The 20,595-nt window shown below is 47.2% G+C and overlaps 1 protein-coding gene across 6 annotated transcripts in view; it reads right to left on the reverse strand.

Annotated features, from left to right (window-relative positions):
• Positions 1 to 20,595, reverse strand: part of LOC139047784 (ninein-like protein) — a 529,102-nt gene that overhangs the window by 434,867 nt on the left and 73,640 nt on the right. For all 6 annotated transcript variants that reach the window (XM_070521865.1, XM_070521864.1, XM_070521863.1 and 3 more), the window contains exons 2-3: positions 3,786 to 3,987; positions 1,290 to 1,437 (exon numbers count right to left, since the gene is read on the reverse strand). In XM_070521865.1, coding sequence (XP_070377966.1) covers positions 1,290 to 1,437; positions 3,786 to 3,986 — 349 coding nt within the window. In that variant the 5' untranslated portion in view covers position 3,987. The remainder of the gene's footprint in view (positions 1 to 1,289; positions 1,438 to 3,785; positions 3,988 to 20,595) is intronic.

Genomic DNA, 20,595 nt, shown 5'->3' on the forward strand with positions numbered 1-20,595 from the left:
TGCTAAACTAGGTGGCAGGCGTGCTCGGTGCATCTGAAGTGACAGATTTACACAAAGCCTCACAGCTAGCACGGCAGTGCTTAGTGGCGCCCTTGTGGCCAATCCGAGATGACGTTTTTCTTGCACGCACAGCAGCTGTAAGGTGGCAACAGATAATCGGGATGTAACAAAGGATATCTCCACAAATACACAAGGTGCAGAATGTTTCGTAAAAGAAAATGTCCTACACATCCACCTCATAGAGTAGCCCGAAGCTACAAAGGAAACCCATACAGGTTCGGTTACTTGCAAGCTACTACTACAAAGGAACTGCTACAGCTCTCAAGGAGATGCCAACTATCACTTCCAAGGCACACTGTATCATTATAAATTACACACAGAGTGATTACCAGTAACGATATAGTTGTTAAATTGTTACAAAGAAATAAGCAAGTGCTGTGCTAATCAACGACCAAATCAATTCAACCTCTGAGTTACAGTGAAGTAGTATAGGTAAACCTGAATTGTGCCCTTCTAGTCTTATGGGGTTTAAGTTTCGACCATCAGCTTTAACAACCCAATTAAAAAGAAAAGAAAAAAACCACACCACTTTGTAAACCACCAAATCCAATAACCTTATACGACATCGTGGTATCATCATGCAGGCTTTCATGTGAACTCCTACAATTTAATCCCACATGAAGATACAAAATCACACATCTTCAGAAGAGATCTCAAATGATCCTATGGGATTATTGAATATGGAGGATAATTCCGCAGCATTTCCATATTAAATAACTCAAATGCCTTAACCCCCTACCCACCTATCCCCTCTTTTATTGGAATAATAATGTTCATTTTAATAGAATACTACCACACAAGCAAATGACTTTCTAACAGAAGGCTATGACGCAGGTGGATTGCTTATTTTCATTTAATAGAGATGTTTGACATACCTCTAAGAGGATGTCAGGAGAAATTTCTTATATGAATGTCTGAAGAGATGCCTAGTAGATATATTCAGCTGATTGTCACTGTCAACATGTCTGCTACCCGACTTTACTTGTCCAGTGCTAAAGCGTTGTTGGTAAACCCATTTCCTAAATAACCTGACTGAAATTCTGCCAGGCGAATCTACAGATATTGCAGAGCAACACTACTTTTGACATGTTTGTGCTATAGGATGACTTGAGATGCCATAAATGTGGAACAGTGAGATGACTACTTAATAAGCGTCATGTGTGAATGCTTGAGAAATCCCAGCATACATAGTTAAAGACATACATACAATGGTTAATGTTCGTGCATACCTTTCTTGGAGCCGGGAGCCTCTTGACTCTCTCCAGCTTCACTGGGTGCACCAGGAACATCACTTGTGACCGATTCACTAGGAGGCGGTTCGTCTTCCGCTTCCGTAAGGATAGATATGAAGCCTTCCTTGAACTGCTCAAAGCTCACCTAAAAGGAAACCGACAATGTGCACTTCACTTAACTGCCTGTAATCAAAAGTTTCACTTGGGAATGCACAGACTCTGATCATATAAATTTCTGCTTAATCCAAACACAAGGCAGGTCCATTACATTTATTTCACTGCATTTCGAACCTGCTTAAGTTCAAGTCAAACAATCGCGGATTTGGTTCATTCGTACCCTCCGGCTTCTTGGGGCAGAGGAATTTCCCAATAACTGTGCAAAAGAGATACGAAAGTCAATTAGGCATTTCAAGTTCAGTAACATATCATTCTCACACAGATAAAGAACAGCTGGATGGAACCACCACTTGGGAGAACCACTCATGATGTTACGGTAATGAGAAACAGCAAATAAGTGAAAGCGTCAGAGCATGACAGATTTCGAAATGGGCCAAGGGATTGACGGGGCACAGATTTCTGAATGCATCACTCATCCAAGGGGAAAATGGCACAAGTATCTCCCTCAAGCTTCCAATAGCAATGTAAGCATAGCCTACCGATTGGTCTGGTTTATGCACCAGTTCCTCACTCATTATATAGTTCGTTTTTGCTGGCTCCAGCAGGTGCTAAAGTGGCAGCAGGTAGCAGTAGGCTAATAATCCGGTTATACCGACATGCCAGCCACATTAGAACATCTTCATATAGGTATGTTCTTGATACAGCTTTGGCATCAATTTTCTAGCTGCCTCTAAAATTTTATTTTTATTCTTGCAGGGACCCCCCACCCTCCCTTATGTAGCCACCAGCCACACCACCCCACAGCACTTGTGCCTAGCAAAAAACCATGCAAATAATTACATCTGGTATTTTTATGTTGCCATTTTGTTGGGAGAATAGGAGTTCAACATACACATCCTATGTTTAAGGAACCGTGTGCCCAATAACCTATATGCAAATAACCCAATGCAATTGTGTCAGAGATATTGTGTGAGAAACCGTCTGATCACATGAGAGTATATTTGGCAAAGAGGTTTTGGGAGATGTAGGTTTCACAGGCTTAATCAGGTGGCTATATGAAGTAAGAATAGTAGTAGTTTTATCGGCCGTTTAAACTTGTAAACATTCACTTGCTAACTAAATTAACAAGCATGGTGCACATGGCACTGGAAAACATGAACACATCTCACCCAATGACCGCGGACCCTCACTGTCAACATGTTGGTGTGAGGAAGAGCAGCAGCAGCAGTGAGCGAACGGGCCTTTGTGCTGTCTGTCACTTTCGTGCAAACTAAGCAGCGACAACACAGTGCACACAATGCCCTCAGTGCGCATAGACTCTGTACTCAACGCAGGTGGCTTTTAAGATAGGGCCCATGCGGCCGCACTCAGCCACGCCATACGCAGCCGCCGCCGCTGCCGGATTTCATTTTAAATGGCATTGCAACCTCACAGTTGACATTTTCGTTCTTTGCTGCTTGGCGCTTCGGACAACAGTCGTTACAATGTAAATCATGAAAAATATAACACATTTTTTATTCTCACTTCATATAAAATTCGTGCCATCACATTTTACCCATGTTTATTGTGAGATCAATTGTATGGACACTCCGGGAAAATATTCAGGATAGCCGTGAGGTTCCGTATAAAGTACAAATGTGATAATATCTCTCCGCTGCGCGCTCTATGTGCTGTGGATGCGAGAGAAAACGTGAGAGGCTGAAGCCATGAAGGATGGTGGCCTGATGTGCACCCATGTTGGAGGTCACATGATAAAATGCGCGTGGGGGAGAGGGGGGGGGCGGCAGTTCAGAGTGCATCTCCTCCGCTAGCCTGGCCGTGGCTGCGCATGGATGTCTGCACGGCTGAGAGTGTGAACCACCAGCACCCTATCATGGAGGTCATCTCCGGCAAGTACAAAGCTTTGGCAAGCCGAGATGGCTGGTGGCTGCATGTGCGCTGTATTCCCGCGCAGCTAGTGCTAGAGGTCGCGTAATCTCCAAGTTTCGGTGACGCATCAGAGGAAGAGGCAGCAGAAGCATTCACCCCATTCTGTTTATGCTGTTTAACAAGTAGATAATTACAAGGAATTATTAAATTGATTGGCATCAACAAATAATTAGTGGCAGCCACTCTACACTAGACTGTGAACAACATGCACTTTGTTATCTTCGTGAATGGCCAGTCTTTTTTTTTTTACGCGATGCACGATAGCTGGGACACCCTGCATATTCAACATATACAAGTTCGTTATGAGGGAGTTATTTCACAGTAGTATCGGGTCAGCAAGTCTCGCGCGTTCGGTACAGACAACGATTCGCGTTGTCCTGGTTCGTTATGCTCGCGATCGAGTGTACCACCCTCTTCAGATATATTGGGAATGGCGAGGACACCAACCGTGGCGGCGGGTCGACCGTCGCCGCCCTCCTGCCGCCGACCCAGGAGGTGGTGGACCAGGGCGGGCGCCCTGTTGGCCAGCTGCAGCCTGTGGCAGAGCAGCTGCAGGCCCCGGGCGTCCAGGCGTCCCGTCCGCTCGGTGTCGCACGCGTCGAACACCTCCCAGAGCTGGGCCACGCCGGCATCCTGCTCCTCTTCCATGCTGGAACAGAGGGAAAGGAAAAGAGCGACACAATAAGGCACGTGCATTGAGGAGCACTGAACTTCTGACACCCAGGGAAAGAACAAGGGGAAGGCGGGAAACGCAAATTCAAGACGACGTGTGAAAAAACAAAGAAACGAGAACAAGGTGAAAGCAGGAGCCAACAATTCGACAAAGTGGACTTGTCTTTCTTCAAGGCGACATATGTTGAACATACGTCGCCTTGAAGAATTCAGGTCCGCTTGTCGAAACGTTGGCCCCTGCTTTCACCTTGTTCCCGCTTTTGCTCATTGACTACTGACACATATTTTAGAAGTATAGAAACTCTACTAAAAGCTTTCTTTAGCTTGCTAATAAATTTGATCGTGAAATGCTGGATCTTCTCAGGCAAGAAATGCTTTAGGAAAATGATTACATACCTACATAACGCCCCCCCCCCCCCCTTTCGCGGCTCGTAATAAACACTTTCACCGTCAAAAGAATGAAAAAAAAATGTAGCTTTTTAAGATTACGTCGTTTTCTGGATGTAGCTGCAAGGTGCAAAAAGAGCGTGGGCACCTCGCCCACGCTTGGGCAACTCGCCCAAGCTTCTGTACTTCTATGATTACTTCGGCTGTGTAAACGAACTTTTTTTTTTGCACCTCATTAAGATATATTGACGATATGCCACGGAAGGAACGCCCAATACGTTGATTCTTACTGTAAACGGACGCACTGAGTACATGACATCTGACTGATGTCGTGGAACTGGTGGCTTTATTGTCAGCGAAAACTGCCGATTCCAGCATGACCGATTGAAAGATTTCGCCGTCATTAGCACCTTTATTATTCATTTTCTTCTCGCTTTCTTTCTTTTTTTTTGCGGAGTAAATGCAGACGATATTTTTGAATAAGTAATCACTACTCTTAAAAAATTTTCTGGTTCCATAAGTAGTCTCCTTTTAAAAGCTGATCTTCAATTTCAATAACTACAGATGCACAAGCGATGCACGGAAGACAGAAATTACATCGGTGTAATGCTTAGCCCACACGCACAAAAAAAAAGAATATACAACCAAATAACCAACTTCATCACACCCGCTGATGCAAAGGTCACACTTAACCTTTTTGAAAAAGGCTTAAGATATTCTTTTTTTTTTTCGAGAAAGGTCAACGTTTACCACAGCGCAGTCTGTGAAAGCATACGACTGAAATTTGTCAATCATCTAAACAACTTGTTGTAATTAATGAACAGATAAAAATGTTAAATTTGAGTTAATCATTAATTTGTTGATCGAGAGAAACGTAAAAATATGCGCAAGTATTTACCAGACAGTTGCTAACAACATGCGCTTATTTTATAAGCACAGACAGCTTCGCTTTGAAAAAAAAAAAAAGTACGACGCGCGAGTTTCCGACGATTAAACGTTTTCCGTCTTATGGCGCGTGACGTCATCAAGTAGTCGACTTCGCGAAATAATCCGCACTTCACACAAGCGCATTTAAAAAGCGTGTCTGTTCATCTTTATTCGCCCGCTCGTCATGCGAACAATCAACATCAATTCATTTAGCCCGTTAGCATTACACATGGCGAAGCTGGCTTCACTGCGGTCTTACGCATTGCAAGGTGAAGCCCTCACACAGAGACAGTGAGATCTAACTGGAACTTCTGCATGATCCTTCTGTCATGCGGATAATTCTCTATTTTTCTCGGCGTCTTTCGCACCACATTAACCGTAGCCGAGTTAGCAGAAGGTGTTTTCATCCCATAAGGCATCGGGGTAATAACTACAGAGTTACCGCTGTCATGTAATTGGCAGGAATGATGCAGAATGAAAAACTCTGCCGAGCAGGGCAAATTAGCGCGTATCACAGACCAAAAGCGGCGACATTGACAAGCGTGTAAGTTGTTTACGTTCTTTTTTACGGCGACCGCTTTTAACCGGCTACAGCCGCTGTTACAAATAAAGTTCTTCCTCGGCGCAAGACGCCTGTTCTCGTATCCGAACTTCCTCCGAATGTTCTCGCCGAGTCTACAGCGAACGAACCTTTCGCAAGTAATCATAATGCACGCTCCCTCCCCAACTTCTTTCTAGAAGGTCAATAGCTTCAGGCCGATCCGAGATCCTCAAAGACATTCTAGAATTATTTCAGCTACACGTAACCTTCGGCGAAATTCGATGCACCGGTTATCATTTCAAAATAACGTCGCGTCTTTGTCTCTGTCCTCCCCCTGCCCCATCCTTGTGTTTGCTTGTTCACTTTAATAGCATACTGGCGCCGTTACATACAGACCCTTTCTCAGCATTGGGCAAGTTCTCCGGGCACAACCCCTAGTCGACGTCTTCCAATTGTGGTGCGCAGGTGCGCGTTGACAGTGTTGCCAGACCCGCCAGGCAGGCCGGTTATCCCGCCGCCTTCGTGTGTCGTGCCTACAACACTTAGATAGCACAATGCCCGTTCACTACGTCACGCTACTGGCCCAGAATTTTCATTGCTGGCGTAACGAAAGCGGTGACGTCGAGATCACTGTTGCCTACTCGGGAGCAGCCCCATTAGATTCTATGGCAGTCGGGTCACTAGCATGACGTCAAAGATCGAAGTGAATAGGCCTTGTGCTATCAAGGTAGTGTTGTTCACGCGGGGAGCTTTTGTCTCTTTCCTTTCCCCCTAAGGTGACACTTCCCGAAGGTGTACATGGAGGCCAGCACGTGTCGAGGTGGTTGACCTTAGTCCAGTGAAAAGTTATTTAGCAGTACTGAAAGGTAGTTCGGGAACTAACAGGCAAGGAGGCAGCGCGGGAGGGATGCAGCCATCGGAAGCGAGGGCCCAGTGAGTGTCCCCATTGGCCTAACGTCCCGCCGTCTGACGGTTGGAGGAAAATGACGACACCTGTACGGGCTCGCCGATTGGATGAAAATGACGACACCTGCACGGGCTCGCCGACTGGCTGTAAGTTACGCGACCCCGACAAACTGAAAGGGTTATATATAAGCCAGAGACCCATCGAAAAAGAGAGACGTTCAGTGACGTCATTGCCGCGGGCCGCAGCGTACGACTTGCTGCCGGCCGTCGATGACTTTTTGGTGTTATTTTGCCTGCTGCCAAGTCCAGTACATAATGTAAATAAGCCTTCCGTTCTCAAAGTCCACTTCAACGTCGGCCAACTCCCGCACTCAACAACATACTCTAATAGCGCCTGTCGTCGCATGCGAAGGAGGCCTACAGGTAAAACAACTACGCGGAGATGACAGAGGTACAGGTATATATGTAGGGGTCCTCAAATGAACGAAGCCGGGACAAGTAAAACTACGAGGCGACGACGCCGCAATTGTTCCATCGAGGTCGACAGCCCGAGCGGAGATGAAGGAGAGAGAGAGAGAGAGCGAAATGAAGCAATACGCGCGCGTGTCCAGTTGGGTCCTCTCGGATCTGGGTTGCCACTGCGCCGTCGCTCCAAGCCAGGGTAATGTGGCTGCGGGAACGATACGCCCGGCGCCTGCCGAGCCCGCTCGAAACCGGACAATGGTTCATCACCGCGCGGTCGCCTTACATGCAGGCGTCGTCGCACAAAGGGTGCCACCACCAACCACTCTGCCCCGCACACCGTTTCTTTCGGCGTACAGACCACGTACTTCTTCTTTGCCTTTGCTCTCTCTCTCTCTCTCTTTCTTTCTCTTCTTTTTTTTTTTTTTTACATGCGGCAAGACTTCATTACAACGGAGCCGTCGGGAGGGACTGCTGCAGCATCGAATAAATCCAGAGAAAAAGCTGTTAGACTTATATTGAACAAATATTCGGAATACGATTCTCCCACCGAACCGATAGAAATTATTGACATCCAACAGCTCTCCTGCGTAAGTAAAAGAATTAAAGGAAAAAACACGAAGTCTAAAGCTGCTTCATGTTAACAAATTATCCCGGGAACCGTCGTTGCATTATCATCGCGGTTATATGAAAAGAACCCAGTAGTCATTGAAAAGGCGTTACAACACCGCCTTTCACGATGACAATTTTGTTCACTTGATTTGTGTATCATTTCTGGATGTTCACTTGTTCCCACTGTACGTAAATGTTGCCCTCCCTGCCGGGACCATGCGCGCAGTATGAAATAAATAAATAAAAAAATAAATAAATAAATAAATAAATAAATAAATAAATAAATAAATAAATAAATAAATAAATATCAAGATTCGCGTTTTCAGACTCGAAACACGCAAATCGTGCACTTTCAATCAATGTAACTGTGTCGCCGTCGTCCTCCTCGTGTATGATCATCAACACAAGCGAAATGCACCTTGTTGTCGAAGTTATCCCGCCTATCGACACGAGACCGCTGTTCGATATCGTCGGAACATGGTGACCTCCTTTCATAGATATCTGTGCCACCCCACCCCTATAGCAGCACACCAAGCTGCGTCAATCCAGGCCTAACGTAACGTAATGCTGACTCTGCTCCCGACAAACTTTGGGCGCCAGCATCGGGCCAATAATGATTTGGCTTCCAGTGCTACATTTTGGTGCTGAGTTATTTTTCTTACTGAATGAATGAATGAAAACATTATGGGGTTTTACGTGCCAAAACCACTTTCTGATAATGAGGCACGCCGCGTAGTGGAGGACTCCGTAAATTTCGACCACCTGGGGTTCTTTAACGTGCACCTAAACTAAGTACACGGGTGTTTTCGCATTTCGCCCCCATCGATATGCGGCCGCCACGGCCGGGATTCGATCCCGCGCCCTCGTGCTCAGCAGCCCAACACCGTAGCCACTGAGCAACCACGGCGGGTAAAACAATTAATTATTAATTAATTAATTAATTAATTAATTAATTAATTAATGACCATGCAGGACGGGCCCGTGGCCTTAGTTTGAAGAAGGAAACAAGGAGGACACGACAAAACTAATATAGTTCCCGCAAGTCGGCTTCGACGAAAAAAGTTCCATTCATCTTCGGCGAGTCCATGCACGCATTGAGCCCACAACCTCATTATTGCTTTTTTTTCTGACTTCGTGCGCAATTCGCCCAACTCGTGTTTGTTGCTTATTAACCGATGCAAGCTTGGGAATACAGACAACCAAAGTGCCGGCTATGTACCACACAGACATCAAGAATAGACCCTATCGACTAAGAAATGAAGGAGCGGGGGGAAAGAGTAAAGAAGAAGCAAGTCAATAAAGGAAAAGAAAAATACTTGTATGAATAAAATACCATATAAATAAACATAAACAGCGTACCATTTTTGATATGCACAGTCATCCCGTGCCTCAATGAGAATGCGTGACAGAATATACGTCTGTGTGGCTTTCGTGTTACGCTTTCGTGTTCCAGCTAACGCAGAGCAGCAGCTTCATGCACTTCATTTGTTGTTGTTTTGGTTTCCTCGTTCGTTCTTCCTTTGTCCACAACCATTCAGTGTTTACACTGCCGCCGTTCTTTTTTTTTTTTTTCTCGTCCAGTGAGGCAAGACGCAGTCGTTCGAAGGGCACGCCGCGGTGGCGTTCATTATTTTCTAAACGAGCGAATAAACCGCGCATGCGCAACGCCCCGCACGCGAACGCGACCACTCTCGAGCGACCACCGGAGTGGACGGTACGAAAAAAAGAAGCAAAGAAAGAGAGAGAGAGAGAGAGAGAGAGAGAGGGTAGAGAGAGGGTAGAGAGAGAGGTAGAGGTAGAGAGAGAGGTAGAGAGAGAGGTAGAGGTAGGGAGAGAGAGAGAGAGAGCTGCACACGTTGTGGAGACAGAGAGAGGAGCTGGCACGGTAGCATTTAGAGGTCTCCAAAAAAAGGGAGATTGCGGGAGGGAAAAAAAAGCGATGCAAGGTCGGTCGGTGCACAATGGAAACGGCAGCTTTAGCAGATGGGAACATCCGTGGCGAGCTCCAAGGCAGGAGCGCCCACGAAGGAACGAACGAACGAACGAACGAGTGGGTCACGGGGACAAAGGAAGAGAAGAACGAGCAAGAAAGAAGACGAACCGTCACTGTCTTTACATCATCGTCGTCGTCGTCACGTACTAAACGCCGTTTCGGTGGAGGAACGCCCGCGTGCGCCCACACAACAGGCAAACGACTTTTGGTCTGCAGAGCCCGCAGAAGCTGGAGCGTTGCGAAGTCGCCGCCCAAAGCAACGGGCGTCGACTCGATTTTAAGAAACCGCTGCACACCCACGCGCGCGAACCACAACTGCCCATTTCCAAACCGAACCCCTCCCCCCCTTCTTTTTATTAGATTTGCCTGAACAGCCGACAGCTGTTATTCCAGTTCGCTCCCTTGTACGCCTCACCGAAGCTGGTCGTCGTCTGGTTTCCCCCCGTAGGGGTTGGCTAAACCTGGGAACTAAACCTGGGAGTGTTAACGCTCCCAGGTTTAGCTCTGGTGGATAAACACAGATGTCTCGGAAAGTGGACGGGAAAAGGGCGCTGCCGTATCTCGGCTGGTAAGAGCATCGCAAACGTGAGCTCGTGCCCCGTCTGCAGCCATTTTTCTGTTCTTTCGTTCACCTCCGTTTTCATTAATTTATGATTTCTTTAATTCAATTAATGAGTACACTTAATTTCCCCTACGCTGTCCTTGGTGCCTTGTTGGCTTCTTACGACGCGCGCGCACACACACCACACACACACACACACACACACATACATACATAATTCAAGGAATAGAAGTGCGTAGGAAAAATAACATGACCCTACTGACGTCATCAACAGAGATAAAGCGGCGTTAAGCGAGTATGCGGGCATGGATCGACAGCGAAAATTAATCTCTGCTCCGGCAGGCAAGCAGAACATACGTACATGTCGTTGGATTCTCCATGGCCGAAAAAATTACGCCCGTCGCAGTTCAAATCAGCTTGTCAGTCATCCCTACACATGCAGCGAAATTCACGACAAAGACAAATCTAGAATTTGAAAGGAAATATATTAGAAATCATAAATAGTCGCTATTCGACTCCGGGACCCAATCAAACAGGAAGGGTGTACAATTCGCCCGTCGGAAATGTTCTCACACCTCCTACACTTCTTTTTCCCCTTCTTTTCCGCTCTTCGACGGTGAAGTGCCGAGAAAGAAAGAAAGAAAGAAAGAAAGAAAGAAAGAAAGAAAGAAAGAAAGAAAGAAAGAAAGAAAGAAAGAAAGAAAGAAAGAAAGAAAGAAAGAAAGAAAGAAAGAAAATGAATCACCACCAGCACCGCTATAGTCGGGGCTAATATACACACTCCGAAATTCGCAGGGGCAGTCCACCCCCTCACATTTGCACGCGATATTTCGTCCCACGACCGTCTGCGACTTTCGGAAATCAACAACAAGATAAACAAAAAATCTGCCGCAGCAGCAGCAGCAGCAGCAGCATCCCACGCGCGCGCGAAAGGCGATGCGCCGCGAGACCTCTTTTCCGTCCGTTTTTTTTTTTTTTTCGCTGACGAACGGGCGTTGTCTTCCGTGGTGGGCGCTTGGTCGGCAAAAACCTAGTTTCTATTTTTCGGCCGCGGGCAATCCCCCTTCCTTCTCTCTCTCTCTTCCTCTCTATCTCTCTCTCTCTTTCTTCCTCTCTCTCTCGCTCTCCTTCCTTCGTTTTATTCGGAGATGCGGCTGACGAACCCACCGGCATTCTCCTCTTCTTAAATGCAGAAGCGCGTTGGGCGTGAGTGTGCCCAGGCAGAGCTGCCCTGCCTGGCACGGAGGGAGTTCGAGGCACGGATTTTTTTTTATTTGGTTTTATTTTGAAACGCCGCATTATGTTCCCCCAAGGTCTGAAGAGCGAAGCCCGTTCATTTTTCTTTCTTTTATTGCTATTATCATTAAAATAATAACCGTCTGTTGGTTCTGCCATCTCGACGCCGCCCACACTCCCGCAGTGAGATCACTGGAACGAGTCGCAACACGAGTTGCGCGTGTAAACGCGCTCACGCACATAATTCGAGCACCGTGTGCGCGCGCGTGTGTGTGTGTGTGTGTGTGTGTGTGTGTGTGTGTGTGTGTGTGTGTGTGTGAGAGAGATAGAGAGAGAGAGAGAGAGAGAGACGGAAAGCTGCGCGTGCGCGTGGCTTTCAATCCACTTCAGAGTTTGCAACAATACCTGTCAGTGCTGTCGCATCTGTTCCTTCGACTTCGTCTTCAGGGCTTTTTTATTAAAACCGTTAGAATTCGCAGTTACGCATTCAACGTCGCGCAAAGCTACCGGCCACACCCACTATACGTGCAGCGATGACAGCGCGAGGAACGCAGCAAGTTGCAACTCGCCGAGTAGCAGCTTACTGCCACGCGCTACTCGTTGCTACTCGCTGCCCTCAGTTGTGCATTTGCCAACGTGCGCTTTATAGCAATTAGTTCAATCGATCACTCGATATCGTTAGTCATCGCGTTCGCCATTATCGCGCGAAGCTACAATGTGCGCCGCTGCTATATGCGAAGCATCGTCGGCGAAAAATTACCGTTTTGAAGCGAACCTTCTAGCTAAAGCCTTCAAGTTGGTCGGGATGTTTCGTGTCCGTGTGCGCGCGTTGCTCGTACAAAAAAAAAGCGGGGGGGGGGGGGGGGGGCGGAGCTGGAAAAGGGCGTTCGTGTTTGAGTTTCCGCGTAAGAGAATTGTGTTTTTTCGCACATTCTAATTACAATCCGATGCTGTCACGTCTGCAGGTTGCGTGTAAGTGGTACGTTAACTAATTTTGTGACGCACCTTCCTTCGAGAAATTCAATTAGTTCCAGTAACGCACTTGCGCTCGGCCTCGGAGGGCCTGCAAGAATGAGGATGCATGCTGCACTTCCACACACCGTGCGTGCGCGAGTGACGTATACGACGCCTGTGGGGGTGGCGGTGCTTCTGTAACGTCGTCCAAGGTTGGCGACAGCTTCGCTGTATACATCCGCATTGATATAGGGTGGAATGGAGGCGGACATTTTTTTTGTCTAGAATTAATTCCCCATGTGTTTAGTTCTCTGTGGTACAGTGCGTCGCGGAAACGCTCGGTATGTATCGAAGCTTCCTACGAAAGCAGCACACGTTCACCCTTTCGTCCGGCATCTTCCGCGAGGTGGGCGGTAAGAGGGGGCAGCGAGAGGGAAAAAATACCGGCCCTCCGGGTAAGGAAAAGATAAGCATAACGGCCGCTCTTGGCCCGGCTAATCTCTGAAGAGTCGGGGGGGGGGGGGGGAGGGGGGCAATTAGGTACACAAAATCTATACAGCGGCACCCTCCCAGAGGAACTGCATCGCGGAAGGCTCGCGGGCGCATTCTTCGACCGTCAAATTATCGAGCTCCGAAAGCGTGCGCCGCTCCCGTTAACCTGCGTTCCTTCGTCCGCAACGAAAGGGAAGAAGAAGAAGAAGAAGAAAAACGAACAAGGAGCGCCGATATCTGCCGCATCGGTTGTTCGAATGAAACTGCGGCTGCAAAACGCCGGTGGGTCGACAGCTCTGAATCGCAACCGACCTGAACATTTGTCCTCCTTTGGCCCAAGAAAAAAATACGCTCACGGAGTACTACAAATACCGTTCAACGCTCTCATTGCCAACATGTCTCTTACGAACCGGACAAAAGAAAATTGAAGTCCATATCCATAAAAGATGTTATAGCTTAATGCCTGGACGGCAACCTCGGAATGTTTATGGAGGATGCATACCATATTGACGGCAAATAAAGACGGGGACAGCGGAAAAGAACACAAAAACGACACGGGCAGTGTCGTTTTTGTGTTCTCTTCCGCTGTCCCCGTCTTTATTTGCGGTCAATATGATATGCAGTAAGCACCAACTAGGCCAAACTGAAGTTCTTCTGAAGCATTTATGGAGGATGTTACAGCTACATTATACCGCAAGATTCGAGTACACATTATAGCCGGTTTGGTTTAGTTGCTTCCAGCCCGCTGTAATGTGTGCTCGAATGTTACGATAGCTCGTCGGTGTTGATTCCTTTACGCGTGAATCATACGAGCAAAAGGGACTGACCACACATCGACATATGAAATGACTCGCATAAATGTAACATTTCTCAAAAAAGAAATTAAGCGAAATCGGGCAAAAGCTAATCTATATTTGACTATCCGAGTATGCGAATAGCCGTAACCCGACATGCATATGAGGAGTGCATACTGCAACCATGATCCTCGTCGCGCTTTTTCTCTAGACATGCTACGCCTTCTGGCGGCGCCGCCGTGAAGTATGCGCACACCTAGCGGCACATATACACAGTAATTCAAGTTGGCGTCAAAGAGCTTCACTGAAGAGCGGGGCATACCCAATTGCACATAGTCACGCCAAAGACTGACGGTTGTTGTTGTTGTTGTTGTTGTTGTTGTTGTTGTTGTTGTTGTTGTTGTTGTTGTTGTTGTTGTTGTTGTTGTTTTAGACTCAGCAACCTTCGGGGTCGGACCTCATATTTAGATTGCACAATCTCCGGGAAAGACCCATACGTTTGGCGGTATAGCTAGGTAGCCGAAAACTGGTCCGACAATGGAAGTAATGCTATCCGCATTAAAAGGAATACGATGTGAAAAAAAAATAATAAAGTGAGTAGAGAAAAGAACACGTTGCAAAAAAGAGATATCGCAACAGGCGCGACACCCCTATAGCAAAGCAAGCTGCTGGACGATTCAATGAACGCGCGAAGTGCTGCGCAATTTGTCCTCCGGTCGCGGTCAAACTACCGCACACTTCTTCCTGCCAAGGTTAATTATATGACGACGAATGAGGCAACGGACGCCGACTACAGCGAAAACATCATTTCTAGTGACGAAAAGAGCTTGTAACAGAAATCGCGCAGCAACACACTATCACAGACAATGAAAATGGAACTTCACCGCACACAAAAACCATGTTATATTCTCTCTTTCGTTTTGCCTCCTTACGTTTAGAATTTCTCCGTGAGACACACGTACTAACTAGCCCTGCGGAAAGTTGTACTGAGGTGTATTAATGTACAGCACGGCATAGTGTAACATAAATGCATGGAATACGCAGTTGCTATTTTCTTTATGATTTGTCTTTATTCAAGAAGTACTCAAATTTCCCGTAGGCGTTGAAGCAGTGGGGGTTATATCATGCATATGAACAAGTCTACATTTTCAAAACATGCTTCCACATCGGGCACCTTGTTCCATTCCGCGATGCTCTTCGGGGGAAAAAAAAGGAGTCATCCAGCAGGCGAGTACTGACTGGGCCGGTATTCATGTGTTTCTTTAGGACATGGTCAGTTTGTTTGGAAATGTAAAATGGTTCTTTCATGTAGTATGTGTCTGTATCAATCCCAGCTTTAGTGTTGAATATATGAAATAAGGGCTTCATCCTCAATTTTCTTCGTCTCAAAGACAGTGGTTGCCAACTCAAATCTTAATTCATCATGATTACGGCACTCCCTTCTACACCGGGCCAGGGCAAACCTGGCCGCCCTGTTTAGGACACCTTAAAAAGAAACCAACGTGCTTTCACAATATGAATCCTACAGAGGGCAAGCATATCCCAATGTCGGCCTTACTCGTCCTCCCATCGTTCATTGATATTACGTACGACATAAAGGTCAACAAACTAATTGTCGTGCATCAAATCGAGCTCAACTGAGAAAATCAGCGACTGCTTCGGGGTAATACAGGCGAAGAAACGTTCCAGTTGCATCGTTGCAGGTTAGGTTTTCGTTTTAACAGTGCCCAACGCTGTATGCTTTGTCACAGGTCACCGTATAAGCGAGCCTGACAGCAGACCCGTTTTGTACACCGCGAAAGCGACAGCCGCAACGAAACAGACATTATGACGAAACACAAACAAACGGGCGCTTCTAAATGCGGTATTACAGGCCTCGCTTCACCCCGGTCCGTCAACGGTTAAATTTCCCAATCCCGATGAACCAGTCGATCACCACCGGGGGCCAATTCTCGAACGGCAAGAGTTCGACGACACAAAGCGCGATACGGCTAAAGGAAGGAAGGAAGCCGCGGCGAATACATACATACTGCACTACAGAACCGTGAAAACAGGACCATCGGGGGTGGTCGCACAGGACGGGCTCTACCGGGGGTCAATGACCGCCGCACGGTCGCCGTCCGAAAAAAAAAAGAAAAAAAGAACCGAAGGGCACCCGCTGCCAAACAAAGGGAACTGACTCGATCGTTGACACAGCCGTGCTCTCGCCCCCTTTTTTTCTTTCACCTCCCGTTGCATTTCTTTCTTTCTTCCTTTCTTTTCTTCTTTCTTTCTTTCTTTATTTTTTTTTCTTTCTTTCTTTGTTACTGTTTCTATCCGCGTCGTTTCGCTGTTCGCCAACTCCTCCCACCAGGCTCCGGCTTCGCCGTCAAAGTCGAGCGACTCTCGGGAGCCTCGAAAATCGCAAAGCACGGCGCGCGCACGCGTTGTCATGGTTGCGCGCCTTCTTCGATCATTTACACCGTGCCGCCACACGCCAATCGCAAGTCACGCATCACTGCACATTCGGCCGCCGCCACGGCGTCACGCGTCGAGCGATATTATTCATCGGAGAGATGGACACGCGTCGTGATCGAAGGAACACCGCGGTGACCAGTGCGGGCGCGGCGTTACACCGGGTGCGGCGTTACACCGGGTGCAGCGTTACACCGGGTGCCGCGTTACATCGGGTGCGGCGTTACACCGGGTGCGGCACCACGCGTACAATAAATGCACTCGTTAAGGGGTGCCCGTATTCGCGGTCGATCAGATTGACCGAGGTAGGAAAAAAAGAACGTTCGTACAGTCCGATCCGCTGCTAAAGGATATCGAGGCACATTTATTGTGGTAGAAATAGCTGAAAGGTCTGCCCGAATCAGAGTTCTGACCTGCTACTTAGAATTGGACGGGAAAAAAGAGCAAAACGAGAAAAAGAAAATGTGGTAACAATGAGCACGATGTGACGGTGTGAATGAACTTTAACCGCCGAAAGGCTACTCCATAGAGTGTCCGGCTCTTACTTTGCTGGCGCTACCTCAAGGTGCCGACTGAAGCTATAGACGCCGACGCACAGCGCAGGTGTGGAGAAAGACCGTGACACCGTTAGCAACCGGAAACGATCTGCTGCAAAGCCGTGAGATCGTACACTTTCCAGATGAGAAAACATTTGCAGGTGCGCTCTACATTCGTGCGTTCTTGAACAGCGGAGCCGTATATAGCTAGGGCACCACATAATTCTCGTGTCAGCACACAAAAACTATCATCATCGATGGCTCATACCCCCCGTAAGAACTCATATCCCCGTAAGCAAGAAAAAAAAATACAATGGCTCATAGCCCCGTAAGGCAGAGGCTACAAGCGCTCAGCGGCGTTTCCATTATTCCCAATCACACACATAACATACAGAACAGCATGTCGAAAACTGTCATCATCAATGGCTTATACCCTCGTAAGCCATGGCTCATACCCCCTTAAGCAATGGCTCATACCCTCGTAAGCAAGCAAAAAATGCAATGACTCATAGCTAGGCCCGTAAGGTTCACGGCTACTCCGCGTGAATTAGCTGCGATGACACTACCCCTTTTGTCGTTGTCGGTGATTTCAGTGTGGATGCGTCGGTACCGAAAGGGGAGCGGTTTACGCGTTCCGTGTTGCCACGCCGATCCGGCCCAGCCAACCACCCAGCGGCGTGCGTGCACCGATTTGACATTGTCAAAGAACGCGTTTGCAGTTGCGAGTATGCAGATGAGTGTATATCATGGCGACCACAAAGCCACTGTGACCGTCGTTACTAAGTGACAACAAGTGACGCAATAAAGCCTTTACCACACGTTTTCTCACCACGACGTTTACGGCTCCGCCGCTCATCCACCTTCGCAGGGCGGAATGGTTTTCAATTTTTTTGACAGGACCACTAGTGCGTCTATGAGCGTGTAGAGTTAGTATAACTTCATGAATAAGCACGGCCACCAAAGGCGTAGCTGCCTCCGAGATCATTCCGGCGCACCTTGCGTCGGTGCAATTTCGGAGGCCAGGCCAAAGGCATAGTTTCCTATCGATGTATATATGTATACTAGAGGGAAATCTGGTGCTAGCGCCCTCACGCGGCAGCCCTAAAGATTTTTTCGTCCAGCATGGGAATGCTTAGTGGCGCGAAGATATATAGTTGTCATTTTGTCTTCGAAAAACAACATGCTTGTTTTAACCTAATATTACCACTTCGAATTTGCTGTAATGGAATGATCAGTCGCGCTTAGCCTGTAATACTTTTATCGTTGTACTATATCTTTATTTTATTTATTCGTTTCATTTCGTACTGCCAGCCCGACTATCACACCCTAGGCAGGAGTGGGTAGTACTAAAAGTACGTAGTGGGTAGCACATAAAGGTGCAGGTGTAGTTGGTAATGCAAGAATATGTAAGAAAAAATAACAGCACGCGATAATTGAGAGAAAGCTATATCTCAATAAAGAAGATAGGATATCGCAAGTAGAAATAATAACAGAAAAATTCAAAAGCCCAGGCCGGAACAACAGCATGGTAGAAAGCAACCCGGCAGTTATACAAACAACGGCAAGTAGAAATAACTTAGTCACCAAGAGAACAAAAAAAAACAAACATCACAAAGAGTGTCACCAAAGGAAGCCCCCCCCCCCCCCACCAAAAAAAAAAAAAAGGTGATTGTCACTGCCCAAGAGGTATCCTGATCTAGCCAAAGGCATACACAAATGCGTTGAGAATTATTAACACAGTCGAACTTGCCTAACAGAACGAAGTTGCCGTCAATGCAAAATAATCCACTGCTCTAAAGAAATGTATTTCGACTAGAGAAATACATTTCTCTAGTCGAAATAGAGCCGCAAATAGAGCCACATTTCTCTAGTCTCTAGAGAAGAAGCCGCAGTTTATACGGAATACCAATCGTATACGGTGGATCGAATGAAGCGAGTATTTCACATGATGTGCATCTGAACGAAAAAAGACGGGGTAAATGAAAAGAAAAAAACGATCCCACTGGAGCTGTTGGCAATGAATCGAAGTTGCTTCCTTTTTTCTATTGAGCTGCTAGAAACTCAATGTCAAGACTCAAACTCAAGAAACTCTCAATTCTGAACCAGAACTGCGCGAAACATGGCCACAGATTATTCGAAGATACATTTCTGTACGACCCACTGGCACGCCTCGGGCAGCAGGCTCCACAAATTGAGTTCGGAGGCCAAAACCTTGGCGACGCGCGGACGTACATTTGGGAAATATCGGGGAGCGCGCATATTTGTCTACGGCACAACGTAGAGCACTTGCGCAATAGGCATTGCTGACTGACAGTCACGTTTCCGAGAAAAACAGCTTTGCTCTTTGTTTGTTTGTTTGTTTGTTTGTTTGTTTGTTTGTTTGTTTGTTTGCTTGCTTGTTTGCTTGCTTGTTTGTTTGCTTGTTTGCTTGTTTGTTTGCTTGTTTGCTTGCTTGTTTGCTTGCTTGCTTGCTTGCTTGTTTGCTTGCTTGCTTGCTTGTTTGCTTGCTTGTTTGTTTGCTTGCTTGCTTGCTTGCTTTGCTTGTTTGCTTGCTTTGCTTGCTTGCTTGCTTGTTTGTTTGTTTGTTTGTTTGTTTGTTTGTTTGTTTGTTTGTTTGTTTGCTTGCTTTGCTTGCTTGTTTGTTTGCTTGCTTTGCTTTGTTTTGCTTGCTTTGCCTTGCTTTGCCTTGCCTTGCTTTGCTTTGCCTTGCTTTGCTTTGCCTTGCCTTGCCTTGCTTTGCCTTGCCTTGCTTTGCCTTGCTTTGCCTTGCTTGCTTGCTTTGCTTTGCCTTGCTTGCTTGCTTGTTTGTTTGTTTGTTTGTTTGTTTGTTTGTTTGTTTGTTTGTTTGTTTGTTTGTTTGTTTGTTTGTTTGTTTGTTTGTTTGTTTGTTGACGTCGGGTGTGTCCTGCAAAAAACCTCCCTGCCTTTCCTCTTGTGGGAGGAGGCGCGGAGACGCTGCGCCATGGCCAAACGTTTATTCAGGCCGGCGCCAGCCACGGTGCCGCGGCGATTTCAGGAGCAGCAGCTGTACCGCAGCCGCTCGCGTCGAGCGCGCCTGCGTAGTGTTCCATCCTCGCGCCACATGCAACTATGCCGCGGTCTTCATTGCCGGCTCCAGAGGCGATAGTCCGCACCCTGCTAGCGCGATAGAAATACGTGCAAAAGACACGCGTATGGAAAGAAGAGAGACTGCGATCCCTGTCAGGATTGGGGGCTCAATCCCATCGCTCGTGGTCCGTTGTCAAGATTGGAGTCCGGCATGAATTCGAAGGTAGCTGGAACATGCCGTCGTCCAACTTATCCACGCTGAGGACGTTGATGAAGTGAAGAACTGCTTCTCATCTAGAACGAGGAATATGGGTTTATTTAAAGAAATTAAATCAGTCTAACATGACTGCTTGAAAAAGAAGAGTGTCAGTCCAACATGACTGCACGAGAGAAGTGTATCAGTTCAACATGACTGCTCAAGAGAAGTGTGTCGAGCATTCGCACCACAGCAGTTTTTATACACTCGGTCCTCCCGCGATACAAGGTGAAGCGAACGTTCGATTACTCATTGTCAACTTGCCGCCGCCCCGCAGAACAGTTTACGCACACATAGGCACACACATTCCGATGTCCGGCGCCGACGTCGGAGGGGTGCCGTTCCGGGAAGCTCGGAGCCATGGTGGGTAGCTCGTTGTCCTGCGTCCCGGAAGGCGTGTGCGAAGCAACAAAAAACGGCTTTCC

Source organism: Dermacentor albipictus, chromosome 7, assembly GCF_038994185.2.
Source record: "Dermacentor albipictus isolate Rhodes 1998 colony chromosome 7, USDA_Dalb.pri_finalv2, whole genome shotgun sequence".
Taxonomy (NCBI): Eukaryota; Metazoa; Arthropoda; class Arachnida; order Ixodida; family Ixodidae; genus Dermacentor; species Dermacentor albipictus.